At 35.5% G+C, this 27,747-nt stretch overlaps 1 protein-coding gene across 17 annotated transcripts in view; it reads left to right on the top strand.

The window, feature by feature from the left end:
- SLIT2 (slit guidance ligand 2) overlaps positions 1–27,747 on the top strand; it is a 274,697-nt gene that overhangs the window by 147,593 nt on the left and 99,357 nt on the right. For 16 of the 17 annotated variants that reach the window (XM_052780382.1, XM_052780381.1, XM_052780383.1 and 13 more), the window contains 3 exons: positions 10,937–11,008; positions 21,961–22,032; positions 25,968–26,039. In XM_052780382.1, coding sequence (XP_052636342.1) covers positions 10,937–11,008; positions 21,961–22,032; positions 25,968–26,039 — 216 coding nt within the window. Of the gene's footprint in view, positions 1–10,936; positions 11,009–21,774; positions 22,033–25,967; positions 26,040–27,747 lie in introns of those variants that run through there. The other variant, XM_052780386.1, reaches the window with a different exon arrangement.

The raw sequence follows: 27,747 nt of genomic DNA, 5'->3' as shown, positions 1-27,747 counted from the left end.
ATTTTTTTTAATCATCCATGGTAATCCTTTTATAATTTGCTTTGGTTTCTTTTGCTGTTCTTAGCGCACTTTTTGGCACGGACTGGCAACAGCCTCAAAGCCTGAAGCGTCAGTGCTTCACATATATTGTGTGACTACACACATATTGTATAAAGCTAAGACTGTACAATAAATCTGTCTTGTTAAGCAATCAGCCCATCTCAAGAGACAATCCCCAAATTGCATCATTCAACTCAAGTGAAGGAAGAGTGAGCACAGTGCCGTTCAACATTAATGATCTGCAAGATCATTTCTAGTTTACTCTCCAGATTTTGGCTGTCCCTTGACAAACTGTTCAAGGTTAGTTTCACTGTTAGGAAACACTTGGAGTACTCAGCTTATTGTTAGACTAACAGTTTGGGCCTATACTTGATGAAAAATGTCTGTGTCCAGGGGTCTAATTATTACTTGCCCATATTGGAATAGCAGCTATGCATAATGGGGCTGGATCAGGAATCCGCTCTGCTCCGTTTTGAACAAAGAGAGAAATTGCCATGGTTTGCTGAGTGATATTTCAGAAATGAGTATACAGGGTTATAGACTGTGTCGTGAAACTAGACAACATACCAGACAACTTTTCAATCAGTTCCTAAAAGTGCTTACGGTTTCAATTCCAAAGCAGGTGAAACAATATTAAATATTAAAGACATGTTGACAGCTGCAAACTCCCGCTAAAAATGAAGTTTTGTTACAGGGAAAAGTAGTGATAGATTTTTCAGATACTGTTGAAGAGGTCTTTCGGAAAATTAAGTATGCCATCTCATCTATTCTTAATGTGAGCAGATCTCCAAATCAAGCCAAATGGATGTTTCAGCCATGCATATGCTGAGTGTGTAACGTACCAGAAGAAGTGAAAGTTACCTGGCAGCATCTTGCTTTATCCTTTTTAAGTCCTTAACTTGTAGTGCATTTTCAAGTCTATCAAGTGTAATAGTTGATTAAAAATTAATCACCAAATCACCTTTCAGGGACTGGTGGAATTAAAATAGCAGAATCTTCACTCTTTCCTTCCAAAGAAATGGTCTTTTGTGCCCTTGTATGAAATGATAACACATAATGGTTAAAGTTATTTTCTATTTTGCCTTCAATTCTAACCTGGTTAAATAAAAAGGAGGGAAAATGCATGAACAAAAACCATATATGCTTTACAAGGTAATGGCTGGACTAAATTATCATTTTTGAAGCATTAAATGCAAGATATACATCCATATGGCTTAAAGTCAACTCCCAGTCTGCAAGCTCCAAGTAGGGTTGTAGGTCAGTGATACCCTCACACTTCACAGCTGTGCTGCTGTCTCGGGCACTGTTAGGGGAACGGTACTGCCATTAGAAATGCATGACAAGCAGTAGTCAGTAAATGTTGCTCAGTACCTTCCTTCAGCTTGACCAATTTGAGACTCTATGGAGGATAAAGAATTGGCGAGTTTTTCTTTGGGGGGGCATGGGTGTTCTTAAGAGCTTCAAGTTTTTCTTTCAAGGATCTCTTTCTATCAAAAGGATTACATTGAAGCCAAATTTGAAGTAGTATTGCAATTCTCTCTCTTTGAAATTGTGGGTGGTCCTTTCTTTAGAAGCTACAACATGTAATTATTTCTTTTTTTTTTTTTTTTTAGTCCTAAACAAAAGAGAATTACATATTAATTTAGTGGAACAGACTAATAAAGACTGCTTTCTTTTTCAAAAATAATTTCTAAGACTCCAGTAAAATGCTTGTGTGGTCCTAATACTCCTATTTTATTTTACAATTAGCATTTGCCACACTAGGACACTCTAGCACAATAAAGAATAAATGGTGAATCCCCTTAAGCAATTATCTTCAACTGGTACCAGAGTATACAAATTGACTTAAGTGCACTTTTGGAGACATTGTAGAGTAGAATTGATTTTGCAGCCCGTGATGAACTTTCATGCCAAGACTGAGATTGGAGGTTTTGGCTTATTCCAAACCCAGAATGTGATCCTATTAAAAAGTAAGAAGGCCTAGTACTTGCACTCTGTGCTATTTGCATTCTGCAGAAATTACCAATTACTAATACTCAAATTTATAGACAAGTCAATATCATATTATACTGGATAGGTATGAGGAGTCAGGCTGTTTCTCAAACAAAAAAAGATTAGCACTTATTGTCATCGTTTAAATTTTTGATGACTTACCCTAAATGTTAAGGTTGAAGGTACTGATAAACTCTGGAGATCACCAGGCTACCAGTACTCCTATTGTGTAGTGCATTCTGTATACGTTCTATACTGTATGCATAAATGATCTCCACCTCTGCTTAAATAAATAAATAGATAAAATGGATTAAAATATCTGCTGCTTAAATAATACAAATACTAATATACCAAAAGCTATAGTAAGAAGTACATTTTGATTCAATTACAGACGTATAAATGGATAACATTTAAAAAACCTGAAGCATTAAGAATGAAAGAAACTTCAGTGATATATCATTAAAAGTGGTATCATTAAAAAGTGAGAGATGAAAGTGAGCAAGGAACTTCAGTCTGAATGTTCTTAGAGAAGTAGAAGATTCATTCCTTAAAATAGGAATTGCTGTGACTCACATGATTCTTTCCGTATTGCAATGATGATTGCCCTATGTTGTGAAATATGAAATATTCACTTGGGCAATGTAGAACACCATGGCATAGGGAGTGATCCTGGTTTAGCATGAGAATAGATTATGTGTCTACTAAGCACAGCATCTGAATCTCTAGGGAGTCAACAGAGCAAATGGAAATTAGTGATGCAGAGGGAACCTGCAATTCTGTGATCTAAATTTTTCTCATCTGCTTTGTGCTCCTCAGCATGGTGCTGATACATACTACTACTGAGATATACTACCTTGGTTTCTCCATCTGTAAAAGGAGGCTAATAGTACCTTTCTCAGATATGAAATTTTATTCCTCTTATGGGAAGCAGGTTGGAATGATGGCATGACCAGCTATAATGATTTACAGAGCTAATTCTAGAATTTATAATTCATACTTTTGATCTTCACAAGGAGATAAATACGTTCCTAGAGACATATCGGCTACTGCTGATAGTGTTGGACTCCTTTTGTATCTTCATTATGAAGAGGAATAGCTGCATTGGATGTTTCACTGAAGAACAGAAAAAAAATCATTGAAATTAATAGGAGGCTAAATTGTTTATTTCATAGTTAAAGAATAATGGTACAGCAGAGTTCTTGGTTTTGTTTTGTTTGGGCTTGTTTTTCCAGGACAAGAGTTTAGACTGAATTGTTAAGTATACATTTTTTAAAACATTTCCTTATTCTGTCTGTCTTAATTGATCTGTAGACCTGCCAAAAAGCTATGCTTTGCTAAAAGGACATGAGAAGCCATTTGGGTATAAGACCGTCTTCATAAATAAATGATGCAGTACTGTAACTTGTTATACAGTAACTCTATAAAGCCAAACATATGTCAGTATTGTAACAATTAACTGGCTAATCCTCATTTGACTGATGGGAAAGGTACTTACTTGTTTGTATATATTAATGTATTTGCTGAATCTGGGATAAAAACCTGTTGTGTTATAGATTAAAACATTGATGTTTGTTTAGTAAGCTCATGCTACAATATGATATATTTCTACCATGATGGAATTCCAAATATGCTTCAGTAGGTTCAGTTCACCTGAACTATTAATTTTAGAGAAACTATCTCTCCAGGATATTCACCCTGCATTTACACCATGATGTAGTAGTTCAGTAACATCTGTATTCTTGAAGACTTTGTACTTTGGTTTGGTTCTCGTTACATAGTTCTGAAAATAATTTTCATGCTTACATACCTTATCCTAATACAATAAAACTAGTGGTTGACAAAGCATGCCTCTGCAGCATTCAGAAAAGGTCTTAGATTAAAATCCTAGTCATACTGGAACTTTGCATTTAAGAGTATGGTTGTGTGATGATAATTGAAGGTTCATGAGCAATAAAAAAAATCTGATCAGAAGTTTTCTGTGATAATGCAAACCACCTAATACAGAGTAGAAATACATATTTATTATTCAAATTTAGAAAGTGGATAACTGGCATTTTAGGAGTGAAATCCAAATCAGAGATCCAGCAAAACACCAAAAACCTACTTTGCCATTTTATTCTGTCCTCTGTGCGTTGGAAAGCCTGCTGCTGCAGCAGCTTTTGCAAATAGAGGCAGCTGCCAGTGTTAACGATAACATGAAATAATCCTTTTCCAACCTTCTCTCAATACATATCAAGACACAGCTGAAACGTGGGGCCATTGCTCACTTCTCTTACACTGTCACGTCGCAGCATTTATTGCTGGTGTCTTCAGTGCCGCCCAGTGAGGCGGAGTACTTCGTTTTCCATAACATCAAAGCAAGGGGAATAAATAATAGCTCTTGCAAACCTGGGTCTTGCACTGGAATAGGTTTGAGGTTTTAGAAGGCATGGCTCAGTAAGGTGACTGTGGCTGGAGAAGTGTCTCGAGCCATGCAGGACCTCACAGATATCTTAATGAAGTCCAGAATCTGGCGAGTAGCCTGTGCTGGAGCACGTTTCGCAGGCTCTGTCTGCAAGGAGCTCCTTAATGAACAAATAGTGTTTGTCTTCTCCCTGCCACCTAAATTTCTGTACTTTTTAAGGGGTACTCAGATACAGATGTGTTGTAGGATCACTGAATAGTACTGAGGAAAAAGCAAATCATAGTGAAAACAGCAGAAAAGGAAAGGACCATTTAATATTCATAAATGAATTGTTTAGTTGTATTATTTGGGGATAAATATCTAATTAATACTTACGTTCATAAAAAGAAGCTGTTACTTGTTCCACCAAAATCATCTGGTTGGACTAGATGATCGTTGTAGGTCTCTTCCAACTGAACTATCCTATCCTATTCTAAAATATGTATATATTTTTTTCACCACCTTCATATTCCAAGTGAAAATCCCCATGTCCAAATTCATATATTTGATTTTCAGACAAATTATTTAAAGAAATTCTCATTGTGTTTATGTTTTTTGAATGCCCTGTAGTCTCATTATCTATGATAGTTTGCCACCTTATATGGGGATGGGGGATTTCATGCAGCATATAGTTAGCTAATGTTAAAACTATTTTTTTCCAGTAAGAGACAAGTAATAAGCAAGGCTTACTTTATTAGTGTCAGATATATTTAAATAATTATTACAGTTGCTGATCTTGGAATAGCCACCTTCTGAGCTGTTTTTATGAACTGGTGTAAATAAACTGATAAGTAAGTATTCAGTACTTAGTTTGACTCAGTATTTCTGCTTTTTCCTTTAAAAATCAGGACACATTACTCATTCCCAGTACTCAATATTTTACAAAGTAGAGAATGGCAGTATAGATTTATGATATCGCTGGTCAGACACAGAGGGAGGTTAAACCATAGAGGAAAATAAAATTACAAGTAATTAAATTTACAAGCAGGTTTGCCATCTTCAAAAGATTTATTGTTTCAGAACGAACAATGATGTTAGCCACACAAGATAACTGTGATACAGCCTTAACAGCGTATGATATAGATATTATATGTGGTGTTTCAATTTATATAATTAAAAATTTAGCATTCCTTTTAAGGGTAAATGGGATATTCAACTGGGAACCATACATGGTGAGTAATAAAATAGCTGCAATGCAGTACTCTCTGCATTTTTTAAGAGCTGAAGCACTCTGTCAGGCTCATTAATATGAGGTTATCTGAGGGCTTTATCCTCAGATAAAAAAGCAACAGCATATATAAGTTTTTGAGGTTTTCTGTGGGAATAGGTTATTATATTCTATTGCTATGAATTTCAAATGTTAGCATGTTTCTAGGTTGGGTTTGTTTTTCCTGATACATTTCTGTCTACTAACCAGTAAATACAATAAATAGAAATGTAGCATTTCCATCCTGTTCTTAGGAAGGATTCAGTAGTAGCAAGGTTTTGGCAAGGTCTTTCTGCTATTTCCACAAAGCATAATGCACTATGATTACTAATGTATTCTGGAGCAAAAAAAATAATTAACTGAATACATAAAATGAAGCTGATGGGGGGGGCAGGGAGGAGGTTTGATGTTTGGTTTTTGGTTTGGGTTTTTTATTATTTTTATTTTTTTCCTATTTCATTGGTTTGTGAAATACAGAAATCTACATTCTTTCAGGCATAATTTCAAATTAGACAAGTTCTACTGTAGTGTCATTGAAAATATCAGAATTAAATCCTTAATCTTTGGAAATCGGTTTAAAAGCTGAGGCATAGGTGATTATCAGTATACATTGCATGTAAATTGCCTTGACCCGGTTTGTTTAAAAAGAAATTATATTTTTTGTAAGCACAATAATTCCAGGACTTACTTGATCACAGATCTTAGAGAGGCTATAGTATTTCTCTGTTTTTATTGCGGAGCTTGAATACTTAGACTATGTTAATTTAAAAAGAAAAGTTATTTAGGTGCAACATATTTAGTCTCTGCTTTAGAAACACCTTCTGTGGGGGAAAGAAAAAGTATGCAAGTTTTTCAAAGAATCACTATAGCTGGGCAAAAATTCAGAAATCTTTGTGCGTTCTCCTCTGCGTATCTTCATGTAGAGTGGGATTCGGCTTTGTTTGGTATATGGATTTGGTTTTCTTGTTTTGCTTTTGAGAAAATGGGGTTGCAGCCAGAATATTACAACTGGGAAGAATGCTTGACATATACACAGCTTAAACATATCTGAAACAAACCACTGTAAACAGGAAGGTGCAGTCGCATCTAGAGCAGCACAGGTGCTCATCTGGGCCTTTTTGGAGAAGAGCCTCTTCAGCTGCTGCCAGCCTAACTTGCCCAGATGGCTTTTTGTGTGCAAATGTGCTATTTAACCCCGCCTTTTGGCTTGAGGAAACGAGCCTGAGAGCTCTCCTTGAGGACATCTCATGCTACGAGAGACTGAAGTGATACATGGCTGTTCTGGCCCCGAGCACTGGTTAGGTCATGTATGAGCAGGGAGGTGCAGGCAGTGGAGGCCGGGTGGCTGGAGGTGCTCTGCCGGCCAGTGAATGAAATGAATGAAGCCCACAAAGTTGCACTAAGGAATTTTCTTGAAGGGTCAATGTCTAAGGTACTCAAGGTACTCCAGACTTAGTAATTTGGAATATATCTCTCTAGGAATGATATAATAGAGTCAAGAACAATTTAGCTGGAAGAGGCCTGTAGGACAACTAGAATCTGCATAAAGATGAATTCATCAAGCCATCTTAAAAGACTATTGTGCTTTATTTAAAAAATAAATGTGTAGGATAGCCTTGGTTTTTTTCACTCTAGCTGTATATAAAGCATTTTTTAATCAATTCTGCTGTTCTGGAGGTATGCTGGATTTTGATGTAAGGTCTTGGGCTGTAATAATGATGGAGAATAATTTGTTCCAATGAAAGTATCTCGGTCAGATTGCTGGTTTCAAATGTGAAGGCAGGTTCGTGCCTTTTCTTTCAAAAATACAGATTTGTTCTTGTACAAGTAGGATGTTCTGTTGTTTAGTGGCTTAAATTTTATTGCAATGCTTAGAGCCTTTTTCATTTTAGGGGTACCAAGTGCTATCATAAATTACGCTCGGTATTCAAATGCTGCCTCTTTTTGAAATGGGAGGCGAAGTTCACATATTTATTAGTGTAGGAAAACAATGACCATCAGGCTGAAAAGGAGGTTTGCACCTTTCTTCACTGCAGAATATAAGCTGCAAAATCAAATCAATGTAACATAATGGCCTGCAAAATTGTCTGGGTTTGTCTACAAAATAGATTTTTGCCCCATTTCCCCAGAAAGTCACAGTGCACCCTGTGCTGCTTATGACCTTTTTTGTGAGCAATCTAAGAATTGTAGTGGAATGACTTAAAACATCATAAAAAAAGACCACACAGCAATGTCTTACTGAGTCCTAGGTCTGCAGTGTGAAATGTAGGTGTAATTTATGCAAGAAGAAAAAGTTGAATGTTTGTTTAAGCCCCTCAAGGTTTTTATAAGGAAACCTTTTTAGACTGAGCAGATGAAAACTTGAAGCAATCAATAAATAATTACTAAAAACTTTCCTGCTATAAGTAGGTATAAATTGTGCGTTGAAAATCATATTTTTTATGAGGTAGAATTTTGCAGTGAAGAAATGAATGAATAACTTACACTTTTGTTACACAGTTCCAAGAAAGTTTCACAAACCAGCAGATGCATTGCAAAATGACATTTGCCAACCTTACTTAGCTCTCCATATCTAGAGGGATGCTTTAAACAGTGCCTTGCACGGCAAGGTTGGGAACCTTTGCCATCAAGTAGTTTATGTTTCAAATGTGCTAAAATGAGCAGGGAACACTGTACTTCAGTCTACATAAGCCTGTGCTACATGAAGTGGTGTTGAATGTGTGGACCCAACAGTAAGTCTAACATGCCATTAGTTAGTCTGCTGTCTTTTGCACAGGCATACACACACATACACATGCACACATACAACCTCAGTGTATTGTTTATTGAGGAACCTGACTGAATAGCTGTTACTTGTAAGTCCTTGCATTTGTGCTAAGATTTGCATTTAGTCAAGGAAAGAAAGATTTTGACCACTGATATTTTTTATTAGATTTTTAAAAATAATTTACATATTGTCTCAATCTTGTTTGTCTTCCACTTTTTTTAATTATATAAAATGGTGAATGATGATACTCTATTAACTGTCATAAAAAGCTTAATGCACCATTACCCATTACTTCCTGCAGTATATATTTATGAATATGGCAGTGGTTTACATAGGTATTTACATGTATGTGTATTATAAACTAATCATTGATCACGATATAAATCACTACTGCTAACTTAACCACTTTATGCACAATTTTTATATAGGTAAAATGTATTAGTCAATTAAACAGAAGTGTAAATATAGATATTTGCTGTTTATTCTTATAATGGAATTTTTTTTAAAGGAAATAGGCTGTTAAATCATGTTACCGTAACAAATGCTGAAGGCTGCTTTTTCATTCATTGCTATTGAATTTATTGTCAGAGCAGTGCAGTCATATCCCATTTCAAGATTACTTAGGTGGCTTGAAAATTAAATCACAGCTCACAGATTCTCTTTTTTCACACACGGTTAATAATAGTAAAATTGAGTCTAGTTTTAAATATGGTTTGCAAGATGTTGCAGTGCAGTTAGATACACAAACTATGAAAGATTTCGTAAATAGAATCTGATTTTCCATAAATTAACAGTGAATTGGAAAAAACAAAGTTGCTGTCAATCCATGTAGAATTATCTTCAAAATAATAATATTGATGTAAATTTTGTTAAAGTGAGGCAGTGTGGGGTGTTATAAAGTCCTCATGTTATTTTTTTGAAGTTCATAAATCTGAAAGAAATCTTCAGGAGTGATTACTAATTACTGGAAATATGAGCTCATGCTAGGGTACGTTTTAGGGAAAGAATATCTCAAAAACATGACTGTTTATGTCTAATCAACTAAATGATTTTTGCTTATTCACTTCACCTGAGGTAGATCTCTTATTTCTATGCACCATTTTGCAATGTTTCTCCTGAAAGCTGTCTCTGAAAAGGTAATCTAACGATGTCTCTAAAAAGCAAGACACTGCGAAACTTTACTTCTCCTGTTAGGGGTTGGATTGCATTTGATGTGCTTTCAGAGTGAAGCTCCCAATTTGGTTTTAGCCAAATGAAATCTAGTTAGCCACAACAAAACTGCTTTGCAAACGGGCTGAAAATCCTGGTATAGAGACAGCCTGTATGCATCTGATTTGCTTCTAAATTCTATTCAGATGCTCGAGAAAGCCTATTCATATAATTTCTTGTGTTCCCTATATTGTCTATAAATAGATACATCTCTGAAGGCCTCCAAAAGAAGGTCTAATTTCATAATTTTAAGCCACTGAGGTAGATGGGTCCCTTTGAAGGCCTTCAGGCGTTTGTGAACCACGTGTGTGGTAGGTATGTTTGGTCCAGAGTACCAAACTACTGTCTGAAGTGAAACCTCCAAACTGCACATGGTGTAGATGTAGCAATAACGACTTTAATATATTGTCGTGCATTACATGTTATGTATGGTGTACATGTATGGCATATAGCATAAATAAAAAGCCCTGGATTCTAGTTTGGTTTTGTTTTCTTTTTTTTTGCTGTCTCCTCTGTTCCTGTCTTTACTTCGGTTCTCTAGATTTTATTTCCAATATGGAACTGTGAAGGCCAAAAATATTTCTAAATTTCAGAAAAAGGGCTGTTTGTTTATACTGGTAGCAAAAAATACTACTGAACAAGAATTTTATAAGAATTTTAATAAAATTTCTCTTTGGAAAAGATACTAGTTTCAGATAGTGAGGTACAGCTGGTCATGCAGGGATTTGGGGGAGGGGCACTAGATGTCTGCTGCAGGATGGTTTTTAACGCCTTCTTTTAAAATATATGGTGCTTGCCACTCTGATACAAAATTCAGAAATATTTTGATCTTAGACATTACACAGCTTGATGGTTGTTTCTCAGCAGCTTGCTGCTTGTTCTTTTTGCTGGTTTTCAGTCTTTGTTGCATAAGGCTGAACATACTATTAAAACATTCGATGTCATGGGTTTGGAATGAGTTGAAAAGTGAAATCAGTTAAAAATAAAATCAGTTTGGCCTTCATTGTTAAATTATGTAATGCTTCTGCTTTTTATTTGGCATATATATTCTTGTTTTGTAAAGGAGCTACTTAGTGCAACACAGATAAACTAATTTGACTATTATTGCTGCTTCTTTTTCTTCAATTACAGCTCAGTTAAGGTAATAAAATAAGCTTCATTGAAAACATTGACTGAACTGTAATGGCTGAAATTATTTTCTTATATGTTCTTTTTGTTATACACAGAAAGAAATGTATATGGCAGATTTTAAGTTTAATTTAATTTTTTTTTTTCTTAGTGATCTTAGTGAAAATCAGATTCAAGCAATACCAAGGAAGGCATTCCGAGGAGCAGTAGACATAAAAAACCTGTAAGTATTTTCTTCCTTCATGTATATATTCTGATGATAATGCTTTGTCAATACAGTGTCCTTTTGTTGTATCTGGTATCTTTTTCCTAAGGACTTTTGTAGCTGCTTAAGGAATCTCTGCATAAAACCAACACTTACCATTTGTTTTGGCAAAATACTTTAATGTATCTTGAGCATCCTAAAATTGCCCTATATGAAATCTAAAACACTGAAATGGAGTTGAATACAGGGCATTATAACTATTTTTTTGTGGTACTCTGAGTTTAATATTTGAATGTCAGGCTGTTTTAAACATTTCATTGTTTCATGTGAAAAAAATCATTTTGCCTTTGTTCTAAGAGTTTGCCTTTTGTTTGCTTGTATAAAAGAAGGAAAGAAAAATCATGCTATTATCTAGTTTTGCTAGCATATATTTTTGTACTTGTGTGACTACTTTTCTTACACAGTTTTTTCCTGTGGTAAAATAAGTCTTTTCTTAAAGACAGATACTCACTTTCCTGGAGATAGTGACCCTGAAGTTCATGGGCAGGTTTTGAATTCTTATGGCTTCTAAATGTGGAAATATGTGAGTTTCAAGACAAACGAAAGCAGTGACTTTTTTTGACTTTCTGTTCAGAGTGGTAGATCAGCTTAGTGGATTGAAAGAGCTGAATGACCTGAAGACTGTGATGAACTTGTATAGTAGGAAATGTAAGGTCATGCACTGAAAAGCTATAACCCCTGCTGTAAGCTGAGGACTCGTCACTTATAAACAACCAACAAAGAGGACACACACTAGTGGGTTCCAGAAAGACTATGGAGCTGCCAGTGTGATGCAGCTGTGAAAAAATGTAATTGCTATCTTGTGTGGCATCAATAAAAATAGGGAAGTATTAGGCCATTATATGAAGTTTTCATGTAATTGCCATTGAAATACTTTTTATTAACTGAAGCTGCCAGTGTTAAAAGAAAGGTGAACTTTCTAGTTGTACTACTTTGAAAATGGAGTGCTCTGTGATTACAAAGGGGACAATGTGATGTTGTATCCCCAGTAAGAGGGGACTGGACAGGAAGCCCTTTGCGTTTCTGTCTTCCTGTGATGGACTCCACTTCATTCTGCTGCCCGCAACACTGCACACAAATCAGTTAGGAGGACATTTTTGCAAAGATTTAGCAGAATGCCCAAGAGATTGGCCTACTTGATATGATATTTAGAAATTTTGTTTGGGTTTTTTTTTTTTTATTTAACCATGTTTGTGATACTGTTCCTCCCTGCAATGAAATCCTGTTCAAACCTGTTATGTTCAAAAACATGCAAGTGCTTCTCAAAGTAGCTTTGTTACTTTGTTTAATGGATGTTTTATCAGTTTCCATTCAGAACTGGTCCCATCATTATTCATGGTCTAAAAGAGGCTTGGCTACAAGGAGAAGCCTGTATTTTTCTGCATGATCTTTTATGTTTGAAAATTGATACAGCTACAGAAAGGAACTTTGGTAGTAAAAATAACAACATCATTGTGAATTTTCTAGTGTCAGGGCAGTATTTCAGAATGTAATAAGTATATATTGTGAGATAGCTCCAGTCAGAAACTGAATTAGGATGCTAATCTTTATCTAAGCTAATATTTATGTATTGGTGTGTATTTTCAAGGTAAGGATCCTGAATTATGTCTAAAATGCATAAAATAGTAGATCCACCCTTTAAAGCCTTTCTCTTTCAGGAGATAATAAAAAAAAATAAAATCATAAAGGCCATAGCACTGCCACAAAGTCCAAATCATATCTGTGACATATAGTTTATTGTGATAGCATAAATACTACAGATACCTCCTTTATTGGTGGTCCCAGGGAAAAAAAAAGGGAAAAAAACCCCACCAAACCCCTAATCTGAAATCCTTATGATCCCACTACAGTTGAAAGTACTGAAAAATACATTTCTCTGTCTTGTAAATGCTACCTACGTTCCTGTAAGGAAGAGCACTTTATATTGTGTGAGGTATATATGTGAGTATCAGAATGACAAGTGAGTTCGCGGGGTGAGTTGGGTGCATTCTAGCACAGCATTTATGTAACTAGATCAGGCCACTGTGCCTTTCCAGAACCTTAGGCAAGAAGGAGATCTGAACCGTAGCCTTCCATCTAGCCTTGGACGTTACACTTAGAGTAGGATGATGGCAAGAATTTTACCATTTTTATTTCATTGTTCAAGAAAATTAAGGAGGCAGTTGATAAGTGATAGGTATAGGAAGCATCACTTTGCAAACAAAAGAAACTATGAAGTGAACTACCTGAAAGAAGGTTGTAGTGAGGTGGGTGTCAGTCTCTTTTCCCAAGTAACAAGTGATAGGAAGAGAGAAAATGGCCTCAAGTTGCTCCAGGGGAGGTTTAGGTTGGACATTAGGAAAAATTTCTTCACTGAAAGGGTTGTCAAGCACTGGAACAGGCTGCCCAGGGAAGTGGTGGAGTCACCATCCCTGGAGGTATTTAAGACATGTAGATGTTGCACTTAGGGACATGGTTTAGTGGTGGACTTGGCAGTGTTAGGTTTACAGTCGGACTCGATGATCTTAAACGTCTTTTCCAACTTAAATGATTCTGTGATTCTATGAAGGAATTTAGCATCTATTGGGAGATTAGCCTAAGGCCCAGGAACCAAAAATTTGTATATACTTATGGAAAATTGTCATAAACAGAATTCAGTATTTGTCCTAATTTCATCATTTTTTTCTGTAATTGCCCAGTAATTGAGCATAATGTTAAAGATGTTAACCAAACTTATGGAAGAGATAGGTGAAGGTACAAAGAGTAAAGAAACCTGTATTAGAACATGTTGTAAATTCAAGATTTGCTTTGTGTAACAACATTAATTACATCAATTTCAATATAAATTACAAAGACTTTTTTTTTTAAATGCAATGATTGATAACCATCCCATACAGTAATTCTAGTAAGCTGTTTCAAAGGCAGTTAACAAATCTCACAGAACATGACCCGATTACATATTTTATGTTCCTGAATGGAGACTCACCATTCTCTCACTGCCCCTAAATACTTCCCTATCCGAGGAGGTGGAATATTTTGGAAAACATCTTATGGTATGTTCTTCTAGTCTTTGCAAAACAAAGGGAATTAGATGTTAACTCAGATTATCTGAAGCAAATTGCTTCATTTAAGGTTGATGATACCACTGTGATCTTCTGATTTCCTGCTAATATGTTAGCTCTAGAGTCCTCTTGATGTTTCTGAGAAAAAACTCTCATTTCCATAAAATGTGGCTGTGATATTTCCTTTCTGGACATCTTCTTAATAACGTTCACAGCATAGATTCTGTAGAAGATAAAAGAAAATGGGGAAGGCATTATGAGAATTGACAACCCAGGCAACCTGCCACACCCTCATAGTAAAAAGAATGAGAAAAACCTGAAAAACCATCAGGCCCCACGAACCTACTTTATACCTAATTGGAATTTCCTATTTTCCGACTTGTTTGTTGCATCTCAACTTATAACTGAGAAGAGTCTCGCTCTGTCTATACACTCCCTTTAGGCAGTTGTAGGCAGCAATAAGATCCTCCCTTTGCCCTCTCTTCTGAAGGCTGAACAAACGCAGTTCTTGCAGACTCTCCCCAGATGTCACCTACTCCAGCCCTCCCATCTTGGTGGCCCTGGCTGGACTCAGCACAGCATGTCAGTGGCTCTTCTACTGGTGAGGCTGAAACTGGGTGCAGTACTCAGATGTCATCTCACAAATGCCAGACAGAGAATCCTGGCTTCACTCTCACCAACACAGCCCAATTGTCAGTGATGAATCAAGTTCTTCAGAAAAAGTGACAAAAAATGAGGGACATTTATTTTGTACGGGTTCCCCATACTGGAAGCCCAGTATCCAATATTTTGGCAGTTCAGGTGTAGGAGAAAAACTAGCTGCTCTGTCTCAAAGTCTTGATTTTCCTGTTCAAGGCCAATGACTTGAAGAATAATCCACTTTTAGTATAGCTGCTGATCTGGGACTTGACAGAAATTAGGGTGCAAATTCTGGAAATGTAGTTCTGAGAGTTACTCCTAACTTACTACTTTTTCAGGGAAAAAAAATATGCACCAAGAAGTTAGGTTCTTTAGAGAACACAGTGGCACCCACTGTTTTTTAAAAATAAATAGGAATTATCATATAAATTGGAAATTAAACACAGATTTTTTAATATACATGTTAACGATGGTTTCATAACCCTCCCTGGTGATACAATACTCACACTGGATGTGAAAGATGTTTAAAATCTCCCCAACCTCAGGAATTTTATTTGTATTTAAGATGGTAAGAAAATGCTTTAGCTGCCCAGATTGTAAATTTGGATGGGTTGTTTTTTGAATCTGGTTATTAGGAAGAAAAATAACTGGGCTTAAAAAGCAAACAAATGTGAAACACCACTGAAAGAACAATAGTGCTATGCTCAGTTTTTGAGAATTAGATTTTGGCCCCAGTCTGATGATTTTGATAAAATTATATTATGACATTTCTGTTTGAAGTAAAATTTTCTAAGATTCCAACTTTCTCTTCCGCTGTGTAATTGATATTTGGCAGAGGATGGCTAGGAATATACCAACATCATGGCAGAATTGTGATGCTAAACGTATGAAACATCAAATGATGCCAAAAATACTAAGGAACATTTTCATCATATGCCCTGCAAGTATCTTATGCCCTGTTTTTCTTGTCACAGTCTAACCTTACTTTTGACTACTCTATTCTTTGGTGCCTTTGTGTTCATTTGGTTCCATTTTTTCCCAGCAAGTGGGGGACACTGTAGCTGTCACCCCAAGGATAAAGGCTGCAGGGCAATGTAGTAGTTTCACAGATTAAATTGGCTGGGCAAATGGAGAAGTAGTAAAGGGAGAGGCAGACAGCAGCATCCAGTCGAAGTCCTTCCCATTACACTAACCTGTGTCCAAAACCTTGATTAATATTATTTGCTGCTGCCCTGATGCCTCTTTGTTGCTGATTGTGAGTTTTAAAACTGGCATTGTCACTAAAGGCATAGCTAAATTTTGTATTAATCTTTGTTGACAATGATTGGACTTCTTTTTTGAAGTTCAATTTTATTAGCAGCTGAAAAACAGAGTCCTGCTGAAGATGTTCTAGTTACTGATTTCTTCTCGGATCATGCACAAAATTCCACTGCAACAGGAAGTATATTTGTCTACTCCTCTGTACAAGTGCTGATCCAAATGCATTGCTTGTCTAAGACATGCTTTAATAATTTAGAATTGGCGTATTTCTCATGCTTATTCTTACTGAGAATCTTAATTCAACTACTAGTCTGTTCAGCTACCTGCATTTCAGGTATACCTCAAGAGGTATTTTCACAGGGTGTTAGTGAAACATATTCAGTGTATACTTAAGATTTTTATTAAAGTCAAAAATAGCTCTGAAGGAATGAAGAAAAGAATAGGTACACTTTTCTAGTGCCTCCTAAAACTCTTGTTGCCAAACAGATCAGTGACCTTGTGGCCTTTTGGAAGAAAAAGTCGTTCCTTCTGACTGTTTAAATAAATAGCATTTCAATACTATTTTTAAAGTTGTTATTTTCATTAAAGACTACTTTCCTAAAATTTGGCCTGATGAAAACAGTTTGTTTTTTACCAACCAACTCATTTATGAAATGTTAAAGTCAATTATGTTTTTAAATCAAGCGGTGTATTTGGCTTTGAAGATGAATTTCAAATCGGAAATTTCTGCATGTGAATTCAGAGCTTCCTTGCAAGTCTTTTTTTGGCACTTGAACCGCTGGGGAAAAGTCTAAAAAAGGTAGAATGTAAAAATCTATCCAGAATAGGTATGTATTTGAGTGATGATAAATGTTAGGTGAATAAAACCTAGGCAGCTGAATTAGGTGTGGTTTCATCTGCTAAGTCAAGTGCCAATACTTATGCAAAATTTTACATGGTATCTGAATTTACCCTAATGAAAAATGTGGCCTATGCTTTTACTAGGAAAAGTACCGAATGTCGCTGTTTTATGCAGTTTCTTGTAGATTTTCCTGTGATAATACAGAGGAAATTGAGGTAGAAGATCATTTTGAACTGAGTTGATAAACTATTGCAGGAAGGCTTAGCTTCAATTTTATCTTTAAATTTTATTTGGCTATGTCAAGTACTGAGAATAAGGCAAATAATTTTTGAGGATTTGAATTTTAAGGAAAATCAGTTTATGCTTCTGTTCAGTGTTGAAGTCTCATGGAAAACTTAGTTGGACTCTCAGAAGCCTTTAGGCCCTTTTGTATCTACACTACTGTGGAAAGTGAGACTGCCTCTGCTTTACTGAACGGGGAGACATAATGATGTCGTGAAGACTTGCAGGGAGGTTTGTTGATATGTAGAGTAACTAAGTAGAAGTGGTTCTACAGATAAAGATTTTCTAATTAATATATAAATAAACCACTCTAACAGAACTTGCATGGGTTATGTGCTTAATATGGCTTACATGCTAGAACAGGAATATATTTGCTCCCCACTTTATAATAGTCTTGATACTGTTTGTCATCTAATTGCTAAATTGCTTTATTTCTGGGAATTCATACCGATGTGATAGTATCTTTGCATCACATAACTTGTAGATTGTTCATTCTGTGTTCATCTTCCTTTTCATGGCATTCTTCTGTTTCATTTTGATTTTTTTTTTTTTTTTTTATTTTGCTCCTGGAAGATACTTGTGGGTTTAGCTAGATAGAATGCTGGACAATTTTGAGGGTATGGAGCAATTGAACTATAGATCCGTTCTCCCTTTTCTTCTAGTTTATTCAGCAAGTATGCCTTACTTGGAATTATTGCAAGTCTTGCTTTTTAATTTTAGGGTAAAAGAAAAAGGTTAATCATTTGCTATATTATGTATACGAGGAAAAAAAATTAATTCAAAATGTTTTACAAGGAAAATTTAGCAAAGAACAAAATCAACTACATTAGCAAAATAAACAGCAAGTAGGAAAAAAGCACTTCAAAATGAAAGAATAATCCCGATAAATAGTAACAGTCATGGCAAACAAGCAGTTATCTGAAGTTTGATAAAAACTTAGAATAAATTCGTACATGATTTTGTTACATATTTCTCAACTAATTCCTCTGAAGTTATTGATTCCCCTTGAAATTGAAATTGAGAAAGAATTGAGAAATAGGAAACATAACTCAGTTCTGTTGTAAAAAATATAAGGAGACATTAAAAACAATGACTGTTTCCAAAAGTTGTATTGCAGTGATAAATACTGGGCACTCTGTTCTTTTCCCAAGGAAAAATTTTAATCATATGAAATCCAGTGTACAATATGCTAAAACTAGAAACATTTTCTAAATGTTTTAATGGGGAGGAAGCTACTGTAGGAATCTAGAAAGGCTTCTGACTTTTTCTGATGACTTCTTAAACAATGTTTACCATTAAGTTGATACACAAAGAGAATGTAATCATTTCTGAACAAAGCAGAAGAAGGTAAAACTGCATGGTACCTCTCTTGCATGGGACCACAAAGTGTCCTCAAGTCATGAAGAACAGGAGAGTAAAGCAGACATACTGACTGAAATAGTCCGACTTTTAACACAGCCTCTAGGAATGAGTAAAGAAGGTTTTCTCTGTCAGAGTCAGATAACAGTTTTTTCTGTGTGAGGGTAGTAGTTTCAAATGTATGCAACATCTTCTGTTAGTCTTGTGGGATAACAAGGTTTATTTTTATATATTTATTTATCATTATCTGGTAGACAACATATGCTAAAAGGGAAGAAAATATAAGCAACATGTTTCTACAGTCTAAGTTGTATCAGCAAAAGCAATAAATAAAAAACATTTTAAAGCAGACATTTTCTTATTAGTTGAATGCTTTTTATTTAGTTCTTACTAGTTCTTATATCTGAACTCACATAAACCTTAACATTTTAAATAGCAGTAGATCAGTAAATATATGAAATACCCAGGTAATGCTGCAGATATGGGTGCAAAACCTAATTAATTCTCTGCGACAATGGAAAGATTTTGAATGTGACAGCTGTTGTTTGGCATTTTATGAGCTTCACAGGAATGGCACTGCTGAAGGTAATCAGCTGCTTTGTGGAAGTGGTGTCAGAAAGGAATAGCAACTTTTCAAAGGGGTGGAGAGATCCCACATAGAAAAGACCCAACATGGAGATGGGACAGGGGGGAAGATGATGAAGAGAGACTGGGGGGAGGGGAAGGATGAGGATGGGCCAGAGTTGCTGGTCCATGTCTGATCAGCTTCCCTGCTCAGGGTGTTTTAATAATTCAAAAAGAAGAGAAGAAACTCGTAGGGGAAAAAAAGTTTTCTAAAATGGAGCTAGGATTATTGGTATGCTCAATAACTTAGTGGTGAGAAAAGTTTAATTATAGTATTGTAGATCTTTATGTGTGGTTTTGAAAGTCATTAGGCTAAAACCAAATTATAAAACATAACTTAAAATCAGAGAAGTATGTGCTTTTTTCTCTAGTATTCTTGCTTGTGTCTTAAGCACTCGCACAACTTGCTATCAGGAACTGGTTTTATCCAAAAAAATTCAGACTGCTTCAGTATATCCATTAGAGGGACATCATAAGTTAATGACATACTGATTGTGATGTATTGTCTACTTTCTGTTTGGATTATATATGCGGTGGATATCTTTACCTTAACACAAATACAATAATTGATATTCAAGCCAGGCACACAGTCTTCAAAGTTGTGTAACTTTCATAGCTTAAAAAATATATATCATGCCAATTGTTCTTCATGGTGTGTGTCTGATCATTTTATATCATGGTCATAACTGATGGAAGATCATCTAAAACATAAAGATGGTCGTATCTTTCAAAGGCAATAATTTATAAAACTAGGAAGTATTTCTCTGCTCCCATCTACAACATACCCTTCCCCCAAACCGAAACCAACTAATTAGTTCAGTGCAAACAAAGTAATCTTTCTGGTAAGAAGATTTGAATGAAAACAACTCACCCTTCACTAAGGTAGTGGTCATGGTGACTCATTAAAGGAAGAAGTCCAAAAGTTTTCGGGTGCACCACAACTGCTGCCAGTCTAGTGGAAGAAATCTGCCTTTCAGTTTGTGTAGGACAAGATTTGCTCAAGTGCTTTCTCTACTGTTAAAAGATTTTCCTTTGTGTATAATATGGATGATTTAGAAGAAGCTGTGTCAGCACTGATTTATACATTGACAGCTAAGGATAATAAGATATGGGCAAACATACAGCTCACCCTTTTACAGATTAACCTGCAGACTGCATTAGGCAAATTTGATGGCATTAAAAGATTTTTCCAATTTGTCTGGAAACAATTTCTCTTTTGTATTGTGTCAAGGGTAACATTTCATGCCATTGTACTAATTTAAATAGCTTTGATGAATTGTTCAAGAGGTTAGAGAATTGTGCTGTGTATATATTTTACCTCTTTAAAATAAAAAGGCTATTAACTTAATTGTTAAATGAAATTCATTAGTAAAAATTGAAGGAGCCTGAGAAAGTAGGCTTAAATATTCCAACACTGCAGCACTGGTGCTGTAACATTGCACCAAAATGATTAAAGATCATATTCAGGAAATGATAGTTTGCATTTAGCTTTCAGTACACAGAAACACAGACACTGTTACAGTTATGAAAATATTTTATTCCTGGGTAGTAGTAATTCAGATGAAAAATATGGATGAAACTAGAAGAACTTTATAGAAGTTGGTACATTACATTCAACAGTGGGTGTGATGATTTATTGATAAAGTAAAACAGATTCAGAAGAATCACGGAAAATGCTTTAGTAAAAGCCTCATTAGTCCTGCTACTTAATACATAATTGAAGACGGAAGGGCAGAGTTCATTTGTATTTTGTTCATTTTCTTAGTATTGTTCACACACATTTACTCATATATATTATCTGACACTGACAAGTTACCGGCTTGGAGAAGATCTTCTGGTTGTTTAAAGTGAGGTTGTATCATCTTTGCTTTGCAAGTCATGCCCTGAAATGCCTAAGACGTGTGGCAGTATTTATAGGAAAAGCTTTTATCAGCGGAGAAACCGTGACTTTGTATTTGCATGGTTGTTAATTTCAGCAGACTTTTTTAACTGGGCAATATGTACTGTATCAATGTTTTGAATTGAAAAGGTAATAATATCCTTCAGAGAAATGAATGTAAATTTTTCATAACTTAATACTCAACGATTAATAATGTATAGGATGGATTGCTGAGTTTTATGTCCAGAATTCAAGTGCTCCGTTACAACATCCTATCTGCATGTATTTGCAGAGAGCACAAAGTACGTAGAAAACCACACACTGAAGGTTACAGCAGAAATACTAGTTCCATTTGGAGCAGAGTTAAAGGAGATAAGTAACCAAGTATGTAAATACCTTGGACACTATTATTTCTACATACAGAAATATTCTAGAAGGTAATTATTCTAATTCCCCCCCTGCACCTCCCACCCGGGCCAGGCGTGCACGCACGCAGAGAGACCCCTAAAAGCGGTGTCTCTCGCCGGTCCCTGCCGCGGCGGCTGGAATTAACATGCAGCTGGGCTGCTCTGATAAATGGATTCTGTTAGGTCACCGAGGGGATGCGTGTGACATTAAGTGATTTACCGTCCTTTACCTTAATGAAATTGTTTCAGCAAGATGACGCTGAGAGCTTTTAATGGATAGCTTTTCTTGATGTAATGAAATTGCATTCCTTTGGCATTTAATATAAGGTGCAGTTATTATTTACTGGAGCTTTCCCAGCGCTGCTGTTTTGCGCAGACAGTTCAGAACAAAAAGGGATTTCTGTGGCAGCGTGCAGGCCAGCATGCTGTGTGACGGTCTCACGCGTACTGTTCGCGTATTTGCAAGAGCCTTTCAGTTAGCGCGGCCTAGCTCCGCCGGCCCTTCGGGAGGCTTCCTTTGCACCCAACGCTGCCAGCCCTCGTCTCCGTTACAAATGCCTTCCTAATCTGTTTAACAGGCAACTGGATTACAACCAGATCAGCTGTATTGAAGATGGGGCATTTAGGGCTCTGCGCGACCTGGAAGTGCTGTAAGTATTCCTTGTATCTCTGACTTGTAGCAAGAGCTCAGTATCTGGGGAGTACTAATGTAAAAGCTTATCTACGAGCTGCAGCCTGGTGTCAGGATGGTCTAGTGAAAAGATGTCTTAAAATAATCCACTGCGATGTGCTATAAAATGGTAAAAAGATGTGGAGAGGCAGAGATAGTCCTTTACTCTGCAAGACAGCCATTAAACACAATTTAAAAAAAAAAAACAAAAAACAGTTGGCAGATACTGTAAGAAAAGAATATATTTCCTTTTAAAATGGGGGGGGAGTATTAATGAATGTAATTAATTGTGTAAATTATCCATCACTGTTGAAGTGCTGAACATTTTCAGGATTGCCTTTGTTGTATACTCTGACATCAATTTGATCTTTCAGACTCTGTTTAAGGAAAAAATATACTACATATATTTGACAATCTGGATGTTTTTAAAGAGGCACTTTTCTATCAAATGCTCCTGTTATGTGTTAAGGTGTTTAGCATGTTCATGTTAATTGTGGGTTTTTTTAACATTTTAAATTTCATGTGTATAAATAAATATATGTGTAGGAAAACATCTTTTTCATGTCACTGAAGGTTAGTATTGCAATAATCTTTTGAATACTTTTTCTCACTGTCTCAAAGTGGCCATCAGTGAGGTTAAAGGTAACAAAATTATCATCAGTGACCCCTGACCTGAAAATAGTTACTGTAATGAGCAAAGTGCCTCAGTTCCCAAAGAATCTGAGGCACAGGACACATTCCTGAAATATTTGCTCTGTCAGTCAAAATGTCACATTTTTTCTGGGCTTTCTGCATTAAGAGAAGTGAAAGACTGTGTATCAGTGAGTTACTTCATGTTAGTTTGAATTGCGCTTGGTAAATCACAACAACTTGAGGAGGGTGAGGGAGGCGTTTTTTGCTGTGGTGTTTGGGGTTTTTTTTTAAGATTCTGAAGTAAAGAAGCTTCTCTGGCAATAAATAGTGTCTATATGTCCAAGAAACTAAAGAATATGTGAGCTGCTGGTGGTAAAGTTTTTTATTATTGAGCAATAGTTGGTCTTGCTTACGAGTGAATGAATCTGACAGCTAATTTTTTTTTTTTTTTTTTTTTTACTTTGTAATCATAGAATAACAAGTTTTTTGTTAACTTTCTGGTATAAAGCCATGTAAAATGTACTGTGAGTTCAATATTACATCTAATTGTGACGTTGATGAATTGTTGGTTGTCTGTCAGTAAACTCAATGTTGTGTAAGATTTTTATCTTTGGAACTCATATATGACAGAATAACTTTTCCAGTAATGTCTTAATTTGGTTATTAAGTTTTTTAATACAAGCCTTTCTTTATAATTGGAAGTGTTAAATGTGTATTTTAAAAAACCAATCAACTATTTTCTGCATTTTTTAGTGCTTGCAATTTTTAGTGTTCTAAAAAGGTCATCCTTGCCAGTTGAAGTCAGTGGTAAAATTTTCACATCAATTTCAATGAATGCAAAAAAGAAAAAAAACTCTTAAAATAATAGTCTGCTGAAAAAGTAGGTAGGTAGAATTTTGTGAATGAATATACATAGAATATTAGCATTGTTCAAATTTACAACTAAATGTTTACTATCTTGAATTATATCATAAGCAATGATGTAAAGATTAAGTTTTTCAGAAATTGACATAGATATTTCAAACACTACTGAAGATTTTGTATCTAATTCAGCTTCCTTTCCAATATGGCTTAAAGAATGAAAGATAGTAGATCAGACCATACTGTATATGCACTGAGGAGCAAATAAGACTACATATGTTGTTTCCATTTGGAGTTAATTATTCTATCTAAGCACAGAATGTGTGTATTAGTTCAAACTGCAAGTATACGATAAAGCTTTTAAATAGGTTGTAATCCTGTTCAGTGACAGTTTGAAATGTTTACCAAAGTAACAGGTCTTATATATTGGTTAAATAATTGCAGAATCTTACAGGCTGTTAGTGTTAAAGATACAAAATCAACCTGAAATCTGGACAATTCTGGAAGACGAAAACTATTATAGGTATAATCCTCCCTATGAATTTCTGTGAAATTTTATTTTTCCTTTTTCTATTTCTTTCTTTTTTTTTTTTTTAAATAAGAGAAAATCAGACTATGGGAAAATATATAGTGCTCTCATATTAAAAAAATTAAAGTATCAAAGAAATGAAAAAAATGTCTTTCAGTCATCATACTTTGCAATAGTATGTAACACTTAGGTAAAGGTATTGAGCCAACTTTTTTTTTAATTACATCTCTGTAATGAAATCAAGCATTTGCATCATTAGGTAGAAATAGTTATGAAAATTATTTAATTCCTTATGTGTGTATCCCTTACATCTACTCCTGATATTTTTCTGCACCCTTGCAAAAATAAATTAATAGCTCATGTATACAAAATAGCAAGGCAAACATCAAACATCTGAAATTGAAAATTAAAACATTTGTAGATACACCTTCTTTAAACAGCTAACAGCTATGGAAATAAGTACTGATTTCCATTCCCTTCATTGAAAAGATACGATTTCAAAACCTTGTAAGAAGTTATGCAGGAAGAACTATTGGAGCTGGAAATTGTAAGAAAATCCTGCTAAGATTTACTGGTTGTCATTTATTCATTAAGACACCTTTTCTGGATATACCCACTTGGCCATTTTTTGTTGTTTCATTTTTGTTCTGTTTTGAAAAGGGGCATGATTCTCCCTTTTTCTTCTTTTGATTATTCTCCTCTTTGTTTATGTAGCCCTAAAAGCACACAGGGGAGATTCCTTATGCACAGTGAAGTAAACATTTAGGACACGGAATGAGTAAGCACACAAAGGTAAAATGCAGCACATTGCACCAGTAATTAATTGCTTGGTTAATGTGGAGGTGTATAGCCTGATCCTGTTCAGGGTGCTGTGGATTTATCTTTCTGTGTTTAAGGATCAGAGAGGACTTAAAAATTTATTCAAAATGAGCACAAATTATACTTTGTGCTTTAAAAAAGAAAAAAGGAAAAAGTAAAATACTTTTTGTTTCAAAAGGGCAAAAAGGTTTGGTTAGTGGAAATTATTATTTATTAGTGCCATAGTTATATGTTTAAAATCTCATAGCACATTCTCCATTCTGCTCAAGTGAGTAATCTCTAAGTCAAAACTGTAAATTCTATCGCTTGTTTCCTTGTTCTGGAGTCAAGCTTGTTTGCATTTTATTTGCAGCCTAAAGACAATATTTAACTGCAGGATCGTTCATAAAGTTTCATTATCTTTACAAACTACACTTACCGAGTATGATGGCTCTGTGCTAGCCAATAATTGGCTAAGATTTTTCCTAGTTCCTATCTCAAGTTCCAGGCACCTTGTCTAAAATGTATTAGTTTGCTGAAGTATTAAAATTCCTGACTCCTTCCATTGTATAGCAGAAACTCCCCTATTGTTCATGCAGCTCTGGATCATCTATAGCAACTCTGTTCCATATAAAAACTAACTGCAGCCCAGAGTTAATATTTTCCTAAAATTCTTGAAAAAACAGGCAGTTCTTGTATCCTCTGTCAAAAAATATGGACTCTCAGAAGCTAGAAAGAGAAACCAGAATCCTAGAATCAAGGCATTTTCTCCAAGAACTCTCTTTTTCACATCAGGATGACAAGCTTAGCTTAAATGCCATAGATGTTCTCAACCTTGGTGGAAGCTCCATTTGAGTGAATCATAGGTTACTGGGACCTCAGATTACTTAGGACTGTTAATGGAATTGTCAAACCATAGTGTTTTACCAGGGATTGAACAAGGAGGAAAAGTACATCTAAGGGCCTGCGTTTTTTTCCTGATACCCATCCCTAAAAACAGTACACCATGATCTTCATTAGCTATGCCTTTTTAAAAAGTGTAGTAAATGTGACATAACTGTAACATGTTAATATGCCTCTTCTTGACTTTGCAGCACTCTCAATAATAACAACATCACTCGACTGTCCGTGGCAAGTTTCAACCATATGCCCAAACTCAGAACATTGTAAGTAGTCCCACTGAAACTGGCTGCCATTTTTATCAGTCCAGTGTATCATTTTTACCTCTGCTGAGTTTTGTCAGTGGTCTATGAATACGTATACAGGCAAAGAAAGCATAAGCTCAGTAAAGAAAAAGGTATCATGAGGTTGATGAGTGTGAAGTCTGTGTGTGTGTGTGTATGGCAGCTAATTCTGAATGGTAAAGCTAACAGGTGACCCCAAAGCTGATACTTGGAGCTCAGGAGATAAAGAAGCAGTTGCTTCCTTTTCCATCAGCTTTTTTAGGATGTGGGATGAGTAAGTCTATGAAAATGGTTTCATGGCCTTTTCCGAACTGGGTTTTCCATAGTGCAGTATTCAGTCACAGAAAAGTTTCACCTTCTAACAAAAAAGATGAGGGCGGGAGGGATTCTCTTTTACATGTTACAGCTGTGTAGAGAAAGAAATTGATGTTTTCTGAAAGTCAAAAATTTGTTTTACTTTGAGCTATTGAATGGGTCACTTTTCATTTAGGAACATGGAAGAATCTTTGATTGGCTGTCAGATTTGATAAATGGGAAATCTTTATGCTTTTATTACTGTACTGCTAGCAGACCTAATTAAACTAAACTGGCTCTCCAACATTTTTTGTAACATAAAATTATAGCATCATCCGGTAGTGCTATTATAATTAAAGTTGTGTCAGCATTTACAATAAGGTCCCCATTTTTAGAGGTTATGACTTTCACAGAAGAACACTTCAGGCTTCTAAAACAAAACACAGTGAAAAGAGTGTGTATGCAAGTAATACAATTTGGGGTTCTTTCTTTTGTATGTTTATACTGAACTAAGAATAAATGTATATATTGTATTGAGTGGCAAAAGCAGAATATATCAAGGTTTAGTTCTGAGACTCTCTTTCAAACAGATTTTCCAGTGATGTGGGAATCAAAAATGAATGGGATGTTTCTATCAGAGTTCAAGAGTAGCTCTTACTGTTAAAGAACTACTTTTACAAAGAGCCTGTCCATTTTCTTTATGCATGTTGGGTTGCACAACTGTTTTGAAATCAGTAGGGCTATTCGCTGGAGTTAACATACCATTCGTAACTGAAGAAACTTCATGCAGGTGAGTAGTTCTGTTGATTTCATAACAGAATTGTAACTATTCTTGCTTGGACAAATACAAGAGTACTTAAATAGTGCTGACCATGGGCTTTTGGTGGCCTCGGTTATATTTTGAGACTAGAATCTCATTCCATTCTTTCGGGTCTGAGACTTGAAAACATGAACGTCTGTACCTCTTTCAAACCCTCAAATACAGTTTATATTCTGAACCACAAATTACAGTGAACCAAATTAGCAACATTTACACTTTTTTGGTGGGATATTTCATCTTTTGAAAATTTATTTTAGAAACCAAAGAAAATGGACACACAGAGTCCTAGATTATAGCTGTAACATCCCATTTGCAGTCAGAATATGCTTGTATAACCGTATTGATTTCAGCGGCATTAGTTCTGATTTGCAATGGTGTTCTTGCCTACAGCTGGCCACAGATTGTACTGAATGAGTGTGCTGTATTGTGAGCTATGTTTGCAAAGCACCCACCCAAGAATTAGTACAGGAAAATACATTGCCTTTAATTTCTAGTCATTTGGGGGGAGCAAGTTAAAATCTTTTGTTTATGTTGGTTACACATTTCATGTTGCTTTACAGTAGTCGGGGGTTTTTT

Source organism: Harpia harpyja, chromosome 2, assembly GCF_026419915.1.
Source record: "Harpia harpyja isolate bHarHar1 chromosome 2, bHarHar1 primary haplotype, whole genome shotgun sequence".
NCBI lineage: Eukaryota > Metazoa > Chordata > Aves > Accipitriformes > Accipitridae > Harpia > Harpia harpyja.
The sequence above is the reverse complement of the archived record's forward strand: the minus strand, read 5'-3'. Positions and strand labels throughout refer to the sequence as shown.